Here is a 13,670-nt window from a genome sequence, read left to right on the forward strand (position 1 = left end):
TAGCTGAGTGGCCCCACACGGCAAATAAATGGCATTCTGCCGCAGTGAAAGCAAACACCCCCGCTGTATAAAATACGCAGCTGCGACTGAAAAGCAGGCTACTGAAAAAACAATAAGGTGCAGAAACAATAAGGTGGTGACCAGCGGCAGAGCGACACTCACCTTTCTTTGGTTCGCTCTTGCGTCTTGAAAAAGGCCATGACGGCGCCGCATCCTCCTCGGAAACTCAACACCGACCGCTCCGCAACAAAGATATGTGTCAACACGGAAACTTGCTTGAAACCACGTGACCCACTGTCAGCCAAATGAGATGCACGATATCGATAGTGAAGAGTCCTCACTCTGATTTTTTTTTTTTTTTTTTTTTTTTTTGAGTGGACAGCAAGAAATATTACAATGCTGCGGTATCCCTGTCAAAAAGGAAGTCTAGCTAGAACCAAATGATTTTCACTGTTTATGGAATAAACATTTTATCCGGTTGTTTGGTCAAATTGTTTCAATTATATATTTTTTTCACGGTCATTCTTATGTTTTGCTGTTGACCATTCACTGGCTGAAAGAGTTAAACAAAAACAAAACAAACAAAAAAACAGGAAGTTAAAACAAAACAGTGCATTGCACCAGTGTTTCCCAACCATGGCCCTCAAGGCATGCTGCCCAGCACGTCTTAGATGTTTCCCTGCTTTAACAATCTTGCATTCAGTTGACGTTTGGCTAACAGGCTTTTCGCTGCAGTCATCCGAATCGGTTGTATTAAAGCAGGGAAAACATCTAAAACATGCAGGGTAGTGCGCCCCGAGAACAGCAATGGGAAACACTGCAGTACGACATAGTGATAGGAATAAAAAGGTTTTAGTGGGTTGAGTGGGATGCGATATTCTGTGTGTATTTGCAATTATTGTTGAACAGACATAGTAAGTAAGTAAGTAAATAAATAAATAAATACACACACGATAATAATCAAACATGTCAAATCTCATATTTTGACTGGATGGTAATAGAGGTTAGTTGTACTTTTATATCCATAGTATTAACATACTACTACTAATAATAATAATAATAGTAGTAATAATAATAATAACAACAACAATAATAATAATAATAATTCATTTAATGTCGACGGTGCAGGCGGGCGCCCCGCGAGCGAGTCATCGCTTCATTTGTAGACGATCTTTGTTGTTTTGCGTCTTGACGCGTCGTCAGTGAGGGAAGTTTTCGAGCTTGAGAAACAGTTCCGTTTGGGAAGGCGCCGTACATTGTATCAAATGCAGGATTTTGTGTAGACACAATGTATCTTCTGCAGCGTGTCTGCGGAACATCATGCACTGGAGAGGCCACGTGTCTGGCCTCGCGTTCAGCTTCGTTTTCACGGTGTCATATTTCACGAATAAGGTAAGCGCTCAAAGGATACGGGAGTCTATAAATGCCTGGTTTGTTGGTAAAGTAGTCATCCGGTGTGATTCAAAACGCAGCCAGGGTATTATTGTATTAAAGGCAGCTACAACAAAACTCTATTTAAAAGCCCCAAAGCAAACATAGACATGTATGTCGTTACGTAACCATGTGACAACATAAATGACCATGCACCCCCTTTTTCCTGATACCTCTCAGTAAAATCGAGTGCTACCAAGTGTCTTCAGAAGTCCATAAAACAGTTAATTTGCGATTGTAATTTAATCCCAGCATAAATCCCGCTTTTTTTTTTTTTTTTTGTGAAGGCCTCAGAGAACATTAGTGAACAAATGAGAATTAACATCATCCTCAATGTTGAAACAAGGATGATGGAAGTGGCAGCATCATGCTTTGGGGGATGCCTTTTCTTCAGCAGGGAGAGTGAAAGTGGATGGAGCCAAAAACAAAATGGAGGCTATTTCTGAAGAAAACATGCTAAGACACCCAAGACCAGGGTGGACTAGTTTCATTAAAAATAATTCTCAACCCTAATAATGAATGATGGCACCACACTATTCTATTTCACATCTACTGGAATATAACCCAACCGTTTTATGTTGCAGTTTGTCCTGTCCGTGTTGAAATTCACCTATCCAACTTTATTTCAAGGGTGAGTGGGTCAAAACAAGCAAACAAGCAAACCAACACTACTTCTTCACGCATAAAGTGACAAAGAGATTGTTTCTCCAAGATGGCAGACATTTATTGGAGCCGCCCTGCTTCTGCTCTCTGGAAAGCTGGGCTGGGTGGAGATGAGCCGCATCCCCAGGTACTCCTCTGCTACTCCTCTTGCTGTTTATGCTTTACCAGCTTTCCAGACATATCTTGTGTGTGTGTGTGTGTGTGTGTGTGTGTGTGTGCGTGTGCGTGTGTGTGTGTGGGTGTCCGCTACAGATCCGCTGCTCTCTCCTGGCTTCCGGGCTCATTCCTTTTTGTGGGAAATATTTACGCAGGCTCTAGGGCCTTATCACGAATAGTGAGTGACGGAGTAACTACAAAAATTATTTATTTATTTTTTTTAATACTGTGGTTAATAACCACAGTGAGAAACTGTGGTTTCTCACTGTTTCCCCCCCCCCCGTCTCACTTCCTGCACAGGACATTCCCTTCTTCTTCACTCTTCAGAATTCCTCCCATGTAGTCAGTTACATAATCGCCCGCGCCGTTCACAGAGAGGTAAGTGCATTCACCGCCTGCCGTTTGCGTTATTTAGTCGTGTCTGGGCAGCTGAGTTCTGTTACTGTTGGAACAAGAGAATGAAACGGCATCAGTTCAATTCAAGGTAGTTGGTTGTGGGCATGAAGGGCTCTCCTGCAGCGGTCTGCATTAAGGCGAGTTTGAAGAAGCCTCTCACGGAGGACACGGGGTTTTTTATAGAAAAAACGGAGTGTTTTATCACCGTATGCGTTCCCGTGTGATCTTTAGAAATCTGAAAAATGATGCAACTTTTGGCATTAGTGCCCCTCTTTACATTTTGTCACGTTACATACAGTCAGTCAACATATTCCCTTACACTAGCGTCACCGAACAGCTGGATTAATACCGAGATTAGACACACAGCTGGATACGGAGACTCCTATACGCTGCATTACATTTTTTTAGGGGTACCTGATTAAAGACTATTTGTATTTGTAAAAAGTTCTGAAAACCATGTATGGTTTTACTTCCACTCAATTATTATACGTTGGTCTATTAGGGCCTGACTTTAGAAAGACCTTACAGAGGCAGTAGTCAAGGCCCACAAATAGTTATGTTTTGTAATAAAAGCATATTTTTGAAACATTGTAATTTATATAAAACTCATGACATTAATATTGTTAAATTTTTTATTAAGTGTAACAATAACAGGTAACAGTTCTCCTCATTGCTCCTCTTTGAAACCTGCTGATCAGTACAAATGTATCGTAGTTTTTCGTGACATTTTTAATTTTTTTTTTATTATTATTGGTCACCAAAGCCAGCTGTGGCCCAGAGGCCCTTCTCGTCCTAAATCCAGCCCTGGGTCTGTCTTATAAAACTTCAATGAAGTGAATATGTGGTTGCACTGTGACAGCACTGTGCAAAACATAGATTTGGATTTAGATTGAGATCTAGAGTCAAACAGCTGACAGTCATTCAGGAACCAACATCTGGAACACTGTCTGCGCGATTTTTCAATCCGAGAACTCATTATGAATACAAAAGATTTAGACTGTCAAAGTTGGATTCTTGCTCAGTAACATGAGTTTTGTGTTCTCTCTTCTCCTGCAGAAGACACAGCGGCTTAAAATAATCAGGTGAGCGTTTCTGTTCAGCCTCTATGATGGTAGAAAATCTACAGAATTTTACCACTTAAAGAAAAAAAATCTACTCCTCATCAGGCCTTCGATGTGGGTAAAGCGCAGCGTCGGGTGAAAAATAACATCAAATCACGTGGAACAAATTGGACACCCATTGTGTGTTTATAACACTTATAGTACTTTACATGTATTTGCAATACTGAGATATTCCGACATCTTAGGTGTGACACATCATTTAGTTTTATCAAAATCTAAGGATTTTGGAAGAAGTGTGAATGCACACCACATTTTCATAATTATGTATTTTTTTAAAACATGTATTTAAAGTCATACATTTCTACACCTATATTATCCATCTCCCTGCTGCAGCGTTTGCCTCCTGCTGCTGTCAGCCGTCAACCTGCCCCTGTGTGACCCTCAGGTAACCGTTCTCCACAACGAACTGGAGGGTGCGACGCCGCCACCGCCACATGTCTCGTTACTCTGCGTATGCTTTCTTCACAGTTTGACCACAGCGGCTACGTCTGGGCTCTGTGCCATCTCTTCTGCGTCGGTAAGTACGGTGGTACGCAGCCGATCCCGACGTGGTCGGTTTAAAGTCCGAAGCGTCCTCTCCATGACCGATCTGTCGTTTCCAGGCGCGTACAGAGTGTTTCAAGTTCACAAGTCCACTAATCTGAGGTTAGTAGAACACATGTAGTTGTCAGATGCATTTTAATGTCAGACTAAGATAATCTGAGTAAAAAAAAAAAAAAGGCTACCCAAATCAATTTGGTTCTATGTGGAAAAAGTGGTTCTCCCCACAGGTTTGTAGCCTTCTCGCTAGCTAGCAAAGTCATTTTCACAAAGTTTATAGATGGTTTTGATGGATTTTTTTTTCTGCAAGTATAATATTAAATGTGGTTGTATTTTCCCATTTTTCTTGCTTGAGCTGAAATATTTTAACAGAAATCTAAGAGGGCAAATACGTTTAGTCAGGACCATGTATTTCCAAGATTTGATGGTTCAGCCAGATCCCTCTTTTTTTTTTTTCTCTTAGTACTCAAAGATTGCACACCTGATAATGTAATGCTTTTCAGGCTCCCTACACAGCCCTGCTCCTCAAATGCAAACTTCATTTTATAATCAGGAGCTCAAATCTGGGTTTGTTTCCAGAATATTACTGATTACAAAACATCAGGAGATGCAACAGAAAAAGCTCAGCTTTGTGGTATCCTCAAAGAAATAAATGCCAAAGTGAAACAGTAACTACATATTTAACTTTTATTTAAACGACTCACCTCAGTTGAAACAAAACAAACAAAAAAAAAACACTTTGTTTTTTTCTATTTTAGTGACATTGAACAGCAATGCATCAACTACTTGTTCAGGTAAGAATACAGTCGTATTAAATCAGAGTTCATGGGAATTTTTTTGTCGATTTTGTACAATTATATCGAGACATTTAAAACGTACAAAAAAATCACAAAGCAGGGCTGTAAGTAGCAGAAGACGTCTAATCAACGGGACATCTCAGAGTCTTCAAGGGACGCTTTAATCAGCTCTATTAGGGTCGTTTGTCTTTCATACAAATATTCAACAGCTGTCCTTGTGTTTGAACTAGCGTGCTGCTGCTGGGTCTTGCTGCTCACCCAACAGGTATGACCGACCAAGTGGCGATTTAGCACACCTTTCGGCATGAATTCACCAAGCTTGGCGTGTGTGTATTTACATCGGACGACTTCGTCTCCCTGCAGGTGACGTTACCGGTGCCTTGGAGTTCCCCTCCCTCCAGTCCCACACGTTTCACTGCGGCTGCTGCGCCAGGTGAGTGCAGATAGCGGCGTATAATTTTGACTTAATGTTAGATAAATGTGAAACTGTGTTATTTAAAAAAAAACACAAAAAAACACGTATATAAACGAATCAGCCCTGTTTTAATTTAACTCTGTGTTTCTGCCTCTGCAGTGCGTTGTTGGGGTTTTTGTTGCTGTTGGCCACGGTCAGATTAAAACGTGGGCCGTCCCTCGAGCACTTCAGGGCTTGGGTTTTTCTGTCCAAGGTAAACGTCACAAAATGTCCGACAGTCAGCAGCTGCTTTCAAATTAATAGGAGGTCATTTATTTGGTACCGTTTCCTCCCAGGTCACAGCCATGCTCCTCTCTCCTTTGGTTTTCAACATGGACTTTAACTCTGCGTCTCTACTTTGGTAAGAATTTCACTCTGATTTCTAGAGAATATGCCTTGTGAAATTACATAAAAGCATTGACATTTTATTATTTTTTTTACAGTGTGATTGGCAGCCATGTTGGAGAGGCACTGTTGCTGTATTCGGACAGAGAATCTCCACCATAAAGACAAAAAACCTGCACTTCTTCAAGAGATTTTTTATTTCTTTTTCTAAATGTCTTGTTTTCTGATTATCTGAATAAAACTATACATGTAGCACATGTGTTTTATCTTACAGTTCTACAGGAAGCACAAAGTTTTTACAGTCGCATATAAAGCTGGAACGTCCAGCTCAGGCAACATCTGGAGTGGTGAACGGTTTTAGCTCTGCTCCTGGCTTTTCTTTGGGGTGAACAAAACATTAAACGGCTGTCGCCTTCGTGAACGAGCCTGAGGGTTCTTCTCCTCCCTGATGTAACCTGAGCAAGACACAGAAAGCTTTCAGCTCAAGGCATTGAAAGGTTGCAGTCATCCTGTCTTTGCGGCTTAAAGTCGGTTACCTCTTTCGATGCAGGTCTGTGTTGTCGGGAATCCGACTTCCCAGAAGTTTTCAGGGGTGCAGGGTGGAATGTAGCGGTATCGATGTCTGGAGCAAGTGGATAACTTCTTCTGTTTTTCCTCCTCGGGCAGATGAGCGTAGTACTGCAAGGAACGGGGAATTATTTCAACAAAACCCGACGTTTCAGGACAGGCTCCAACTCAGAATACGCACCACTTCACATTCCTTGCATGTGGTGCCCTTCAGTTTGCTCCTCTCGTCTTTCTTGCGAACGACGGCCACGTGTGCAAACGTCGGCTGCCTGTAGCATACAGGAATGCGTTGGAACCCACGCAACCCTCTAAAAATCTAAAAGCGTTGATTGGGAACTTTCTTACCGGGTTCTGTTGTGGCACGCAGGAGTTTCAGGAAGATCTTGATCTAGTTTGATGGGAAAATCAAAAATTAAACTCAAAATAGGTGCCTGGTGATTGATTGATTGATTGTGTCAATCTAGATGCGTACCGTTAATCTCAACTTCCTCGGCATCATCATCACAATGCCGACTCTGATCCAAGCTGGAGCAGGTGTACGACTTGTACTCCCCGAAAGTTGTTGCATCAAACATCATATCCAAACTGTCGGTGGCCTTTTCGCCGAGTCCTTGGAAAATTAAACGTGGCCGATTTTTTATTATTTATGGGAATCAACCACCTAATTCCTCCGCCCGCTCATTAAAAAAAAAAACTCGTCTATACCAGACTTGACGCATTCCCCGTCCTGACCGTCCTCTGCTCGACGCTGCAGCATGCTGTGGCTGACCCAGGTGCAGTCGGTGTCTGCCAGCTCTCCGGGCCGCTGCTCTTCCACTTCCTAAAAACGCAGCAAAGAAAGTAATTTTTAAAAACACTTCAGAATTATGAACATTTTTTTTCCAGGCACTGTGAGTGAAGATGATAGAAACACCAAAGCTGCCCATGCCGTACCTCGCTCTCAAACACGGACAAGGCGAGCGCGGGGTCGACGCTCCACGTGGACTCCACCATTTCCTTCCTGCCGGCTGGAAAAACACCACAGTCAGCACACGGCTGAAACGATTAATCGTGATGAATCGATTATTGAAACAAACGCCAACTAATTTAGTAAATCGATTGTTTTATGCCCCCCAAAAAGGCCATTTTCTGAAGGAACAATACATCCAGAGACGTAATTAAGTGAAAAGTGTGCAAAACATACATCAATTCTGAATCCAAGATAAACAAACAAAAACTTTGTAAATATGTTCTACACAAAAGTCCTCACGAGGCTTAGTTTTAACTTGTCCTGGTTCAAATTATGCATAATGAAAATAAATTTTAAAAATCTATCAACCACATTTTGCTACCCATTTATTTGCTGATTAATCCAAAGAATAATCAACAATTTATTGGATTAACAATTACTATAAGTGTTACCATTTTATAACCGATTAATCATCAGAATAATTGATTAATTGGTAACTAAAATAATCAGTTTATGCTGTAAATGACTGACCGTTGTTAGATTGAAGGCGTTTCTGTGACGCACTCCGATCCTGCGGAGGCGCTCTTCTACTTCCATCTGGTTTGTCTCCAGCTTTACTCAGTGGCCTCTTGAAAGTGGGACTCGCATAAGAGATGTTCAGCGTTTGGTTTGGACCCTGTGCAACATTAAGCGATTTTTCTGAAACTGTATTTCTGACAAACGTCATTCTCAGACTCTGGAAGGTCTTGGAAATTGAGTTAAAACATCATTTAAAAAAGGCATTGATACCTCGTTGTCCTGCATTCATACCTGTTCCTGTTTGAAGCCAAGCGTGGCGGCCTGGCTAGTGGTTTCAAGTTGTAAGGGTTTAGCTCCCTTCTGATTATCCACCTTCTCTTTACTCCCCGCTCTGCCTTCTCCCTGCTGCTCGGTGCCACTGTCCTTCTGTTTGGCCCAGCAAAAGGAACCTTCCTCTGAAAAGCGTTTAGTACTCGGAAGAAGAGACGGCGATTTCTCTGTGGTCGAGTCCGGTTTGCGGATCTGTGCTGCTGAAGAGAAAGGGCTTGAAGTGTGGGAAATAAAAGATTATTAGAACTTCCTGCTGATAAAACAGAAGGATCTAACATAATCAAAGGTCGTTGTGCTTGCCTTAAACGAGAGTTGCGCTTCCTGATATTTCGTGTGCCGTCTTGATGACGTGGAGTCAACTTGGCTTTCTAAGGCAACAGATTTAAAATGAAAGAAGAACAGAAACCTGTCAAGTTGGCTGGGATGAAAAACAGGCAGACAGCATCATAGAGCCTTCACCATGCTTATTAATTGGTATCAGGGGCCTTTCAACATACACTGACCAAAAGCACACAGTTCCAGTTGGCATTTGTGATGGTAGGACAGGGAGATGTTTTACTTCCCTCAGCATTCAGCTTACTGTTGGTGGTGGTTCTTTGCCCAGACTTGCTTGTCGTAGTTCAAGTGTTTCAAACTTGCAATTATTGCCCTGACTGCCGATTTAGGAACAGAGTATTTTCATTTTATCTTTTCCATTCTAAAGAGAGGCTCCAATTAATGGAAAGTGATGGACTCTCTAATCAGCCTATAAGTATAAATTTAAAAAACATGTTGATGACTTATTTTGTAGAAATTGTTAGGAGCTGAAATAAATGTAGCACTTCTGACTTGCTTTTTTAAAGCAATTTGCTCCATAATGTAGAAATATTTCACTAGATCCATCAGTAGTGCAATAAAATATTTATATATTTTTGTTACATATATTTATAGGTTGAGCGCTGTATGTGTGACTTAATCAAACAGAGCTGTACTTACAAAATGACGACAGTCAAGCACCTCTAAAGCACATGTTTCTCCAACTACCTCCTCCGTTTCTTCTTTCATGTCATCTGAAATAATGGAAATTTAAAAATAAAATCCACAGGATAAACCCCCACCAAACTTCAAACTTTATAGAATCTTAATCTGAAATTCTACAAACAATAGTACGAGTCTTATACTTGGTAAATACGTCAATATGCGATTTCTTTATGTATATTTTCCCTCTTTCTGGTGTCTTTAAACTGTAAAAACCAGTAGATGTGGTTATACTTGAGCTCTGGGATGTGTCCAGTTCACAAGTGTTTGGCACAAGCACTTCTCTCCCAGAATTCTTTGCACCTCCATCAGCCGCTTTCTTCAACTCTTTAATCAGAATAAAAAGACAGATTGAGGCATATTTTATCGCTATGAAAGCCGTTTGTTGGTGCCTCACGATGGGACCGACCATTAAAGAGGGAGTTATTCTTCTGCGGCAGCGGCGTCTCTGCATAACGGACACGTCTGCTCTCGTCGGGGTGTTTACGTTTCCTCAGTTTGTTCGCCGCAGGCAGCGAGCTGGTCAGGATCGGCGAGTCCGGGATGACGCCCTCGTCCTGCTCCGACGTCTCCTCGAGGTCCGCACTGATGCAAAAACAACATCTGCTGATGAAAGGGGAAGTGAAACTTTCCTCTACCTTCCTGTCTGACACCAGAACCTGAAAAAGTTGCTAAAAGTATCAGAGAGCAGCTAGTGAAGACCTGGGTTCAGTTTCCAAATAAAGATATTTATTTTTGTCTTTTCAACACCAGATTGAAACTATAACAATAAATGGCTTGACTTTAGAGGACACAGCTAATAAGATCGTTAATTAAACAGATGTTTAGTTTGAAAGAAAACTACATTTCATGCTGCATTTATTTAAGCTAGCAGACTTACTGATGCACCTTCATCTTCTGCAGTTCAGCTTGAAGATTTCTGTTTTCATCTTCCAGGTTTTTGTTCTCATTTTCTGGAACAAGGTATATATAAAAAAAACAACAACTCTTAAATACATCCCAGAATGTAAGATCATTATGCCCAGTGATGCTCAGATTGACAAAGGTTCAAAATACACATGGTTCTTCAGGCTTTGGTAGGTAGACTAAACAATAGATTAATCAACAACTAAACCTCTTAATACTTGTACGAGCTTTTTTTTTTTTTAAATAAACCTTTTAAAACACCTTTGGCTGTGTGATTGAATGGTTTCTCTCATTGTACATCAATTAGTCTAAATGAATTTAAAACAGAATGGTTTTAAATTCATCAGATAGCATGTGGGGATGACCAGCCACACTGACGAGTGATTGACAGCGCAAAGACCCGCCTCCTGGCTCTGACTGGTTGCACCGAGTAAAGGTAGACTAGCTAAATCTTTTTCACAGATTATCCATCTCATACCATTCTGTCACAACATGGTGACAGGTTTCAAGATGTGTAAAACTAAATATTTTTAGGGTTAGGGTTACTGCAGCTCTAATACTTTAGACTAAAACATTGACAACCTTATTGATTTGTGTACCTGCCATCTTTCTTTCTGCCTCTTTATTGTGATTGGTGCTCTTGTTTTAGCTCCACCTATTTTACATGATGAACCTGCCGAGTTTATAACTGTGGGTTGGTTTACAGAGCTGTTATGGCAACATGTAAACATTAAAGTTTAAGTTTATTTAAGCTTAAAAAAAGGTTGAAAGTGCCTCTTAGTATAGAAGGGAAAAAAAAGCTTACTTAGTTTAGTGATGACATCCAGATTCTGATCCTGAATGCTTTTCAGCTTCTCCTCCAAGACGGCACATCGATCACACTCTGCGACACGGAGCCTGGAAACAGGAAATGTTCTTCTTAGTTTGCTAGATGTTGTACAGCAAAATTGTGACACTTAAAATGTGATATAACCCGTCAGCTGTCCGCTAAGACGGATGCAATAATTATGGAGGGATAGTCTCCCCACCGGCGCTCAATGCACTGAGATTTACATTAGAAATCTTCCAATTTGTTTATAAATGCCTTAGTAGTCTCGCTCCTCTCTGAATTGCTTCAGTCTCATCTTATTTGGGAGCTATTTGAGCTTTTAGCTTCTAAATGTGCATTGGAAATAAATGTAACTTGAACCTGCAAAGCATGCTTTTATTTTATTTTTAAAACTATCCTAACGTTGCTCCCTTGTCAGCCGTAGCACTGCAATGCAACCAGATCCACCAGGCTGTTGACCCTAAAAGTTCTCTGGGCAGTGTGTGAGCCTTTGAGGAGGCTACCTGTCTTCCAGCAGGCTGATGGAATCCTGGAGGCTTTTGTTTTGTTCCTTGAGCTGCTGGTTGCGATTATAAAACGCCTCCAGCTTCTGAGCGTCTCTGCGACGAAACAAAGTTCATCTCAGCTGGTGAAGAGCGCAGTTAGCCAATGGTGCAACATACTCACAGACAGCGGTCATTTCTCAGCTTGCTCACTTTCGACTGATACTCTAGAGGACGAAAAAAATGCTGAACGTCAGTGTCTAAATTTATACAGGGGTCTCAAACTGCAGTCCTCGAGGGCCGCAGTCCTGCAACTTTTAGTTGTGCCTCTGCTGCACCACCTGAACAGAATAATTAGATCATTAAGGCTCTAGAGAACTGATCTACACAAGGAGGAGGTAATTAAGACATTTCATTCCAGCGTTTTGTACATGTGGCACATCTAAAAACTGCAGGACTGCGGCCCTCGAGGCCTGGAGATTGAGACCCCTGCTCTAAAACATAGTTTAAATTACTTTTATTTAATCTCGACTGGGTGTGTTACCCTGTACTGTGTTCTGGTGGCACACTTTTAGCTGCCTCCAAACGTCTTCAAAGAGGTCAGCGGGACTGACGGAGCAGCCGCTGCGGTCTCCTGGACTGCTCATCCTCCTTTGACCCGTCAACAGGCTATTTTTTATTTATTTATTTAAATGTAGGCTCGACTCCGACTATTCAATAAATGCAGCTGCGAACTTTCCAAGACAGCTTCAGCTACTAAAAATACTACAAAGAGAAAATAAAGTTAGACTAATTCGTTGCGGTTCATTTAGCTCGAAGGAATGACACGAACTGTACTTACGACCAACAGGTTTTAAACACCACTACAGTAAAGTGACAAATATCTACGCTGGACTGAAAGCAAACATGTCTCTCTCTACCTTGAAGTCAGCGCGCCGAGTTGCATCATGGGAAGTCTTCTTCTGGTCGCTGAGCTCCTGTGGCTCTGGCGCCCCCTGCTGCTGAAGGCAAATTCTTTCCCTCTCCTAAGGTGACTTGCCGAAATATTTTGTCACATTGCAACGAAAGACTTCAATATATTTTCTCAGGATTTTATAAGCTACGAGAACATATAGTTAATTCGGAAGTAGAAGAACATAATACGCTAATTAGAAACATATTTACAAAAAAGATTAGATTTTAAAACAAGAATCCAAAAGAAAATTACTAGCAATAATTGCATATTGTGTATTTTGAGGCAGGTGCTACTTTCAACGAGGAAAACATGTTTATGTAGGCTCATTCATTAAATAAAAGCTTCTTATTGAAAAATAAAGCAGACAATTTAATAATTTTCAAGAAAAGTTGGTCTTTAATCAAAGTATGAATTGCCAAAGAGGCAATTTTTCCTTAGCAATTCTTCAAAAACAAGTAAGACCAAAGAAAATGCCATGCAATTAAGGCCTAAATGTGTGGCAGTAAATAAATAATAATAATACATTAAGTTTTAAGGTGTTGCTGTAATCTATTTTGACTCCACAAATAGTGAGCAGAATGGTAAGGGAGGCTAACAACATAAATCACCTTTTATGCACATCTTTGCTAGTGGTGCCAGTAATAATCAAGGGAACTACTTATACCTGAAAATGAGTAATGTGTGTATAAAGTCATTATTTATTCTGTGGAAAGTGTTTTGATTTGAAGAAGAAGAAACAGAGGTTTTCCCTTATAGTTGGTTTTTATTTTTAGAGTACAAAACATGAACCAAAATCACAAAAATAACATTTACAAAACAGATTATTTAACTGAGGTGACCGAGGCAACATAGAAAAAGCATGTCTGAAACGAGTGATACTGGTGGGATTACTTTGAGGTAAGACAGCGAGCCATGTCGAAGGGTAAAAACAAAAACAAAAATCTTGAACTGTTTTCACTTAGTGCCTTCATTCAGTTGTGCTATTCACAACTGGACTTGAACGATATGATGTTTTCCTAACATAGCCACAGTTAGCAGTGATTTAATGCTGTAGTGCGTCAGAGCTACCTGGACACAAACTATCTTGATGTGAACGTTTAAAGCATGTCGCACTTGTATGGCACCGCTTTTTGTTTTTCTCTTTTTTTCAACATTAAGACCGTTTCTTTTACGCGCGCGCGCGCACACACACACACACACACAAACACAAAAC

The 13,670-nt window shown here is 40.9% G+C and overlaps 2 protein-coding genes across 7 annotated transcripts; one reads left to right on the forward strand and one right to left on the reverse strand.

Annotated features, from left to right (window-relative positions):
• The first annotated feature begins 1,176 nt into the window (after positions 1–1,176).
• Positions 1,177–6,155, forward strand: slc35d4 (solute carrier family 35 member D4). The gene is made up of 15 exons (XM_028004976.1): positions 1,177–1,392; positions 2,016–2,062; positions 2,144–2,221; positions 2,347–2,428; positions 2,551–2,628; positions 3,703–3,728; positions 4,101–4,152; positions 4,236–4,284; positions 4,370–4,412; positions 5,066–5,101; positions 5,335–5,369; positions 5,468–5,537; positions 5,679–5,772; positions 5,855–5,919; positions 6,002–6,155. Exons 1-15 carry the CDS (start codon positions 1,321–1,323, stop codon positions 6,063–6,065), a joined length of 891 nt encoding a protein of 296 aa, XP_027860777.1. The 5' UTR covers positions 1,177–1,320; the 3' UTR covers positions 6,066–6,155.
• rbbp8 (retinoblastoma binding protein 8) lies at positions 6,083–12,599 on the reverse strand. 6 transcript variants are annotated; one of them, XM_028004972.1, is made up of 19 exons: positions 12,423–12,591; positions 12,047–12,267; positions 11,687–11,729; positions 11,524–11,619; positions 10,997–11,088; positions 10,166–10,238; positions 9,695–9,891; positions 9,520–9,612; positions 9,244–9,317; positions 8,569–8,636; positions 8,230–8,482; positions 7,951–8,095; positions 7,404–7,477; positions 7,176–7,290; positions 6,943–7,080; positions 6,816–6,858; positions 6,652–6,739; positions 6,440–6,581; positions 6,083–6,358 (listed from the first exon to the last, which is right to left on the reverse strand). In XM_028004972.1, exons 2-19 carry the CDS (start codon positions 12,147–12,149, stop codon positions 6,261–6,263), a joined length of 1,935 nt encoding a protein of 644 aa, XP_027860773.1. In that variant the 5' UTR covers positions 12,150–12,267; positions 12,423–12,591; the 3' UTR covers positions 6,083–6,260. The 6 variants fall into 6 exon arrangements, with proteins under 6 accessions (XP_027860773.1, XP_027860772.1, XP_027860775.1 ...); XM_028004971.1 differs by having other exon boundaries at positions 12,344–12,591; XM_028004974.1 differs by having other exon boundaries at positions 6,816–6,852; positions 12,047–12,599.
• Positions 12,600–13,670: the final 1,071 nt, after the last annotated feature.

This window comes from Xiphophorus couchianus, chromosome 21, assembly GCF_001444195.1.
Source record: "Xiphophorus couchianus chromosome 21, X_couchianus-1.0, whole genome shotgun sequence".
Classification (NCBI taxonomy): Eukaryota; Metazoa; Chordata; class Actinopteri; order Cyprinodontiformes; family Poeciliidae; genus Xiphophorus; species Xiphophorus couchianus.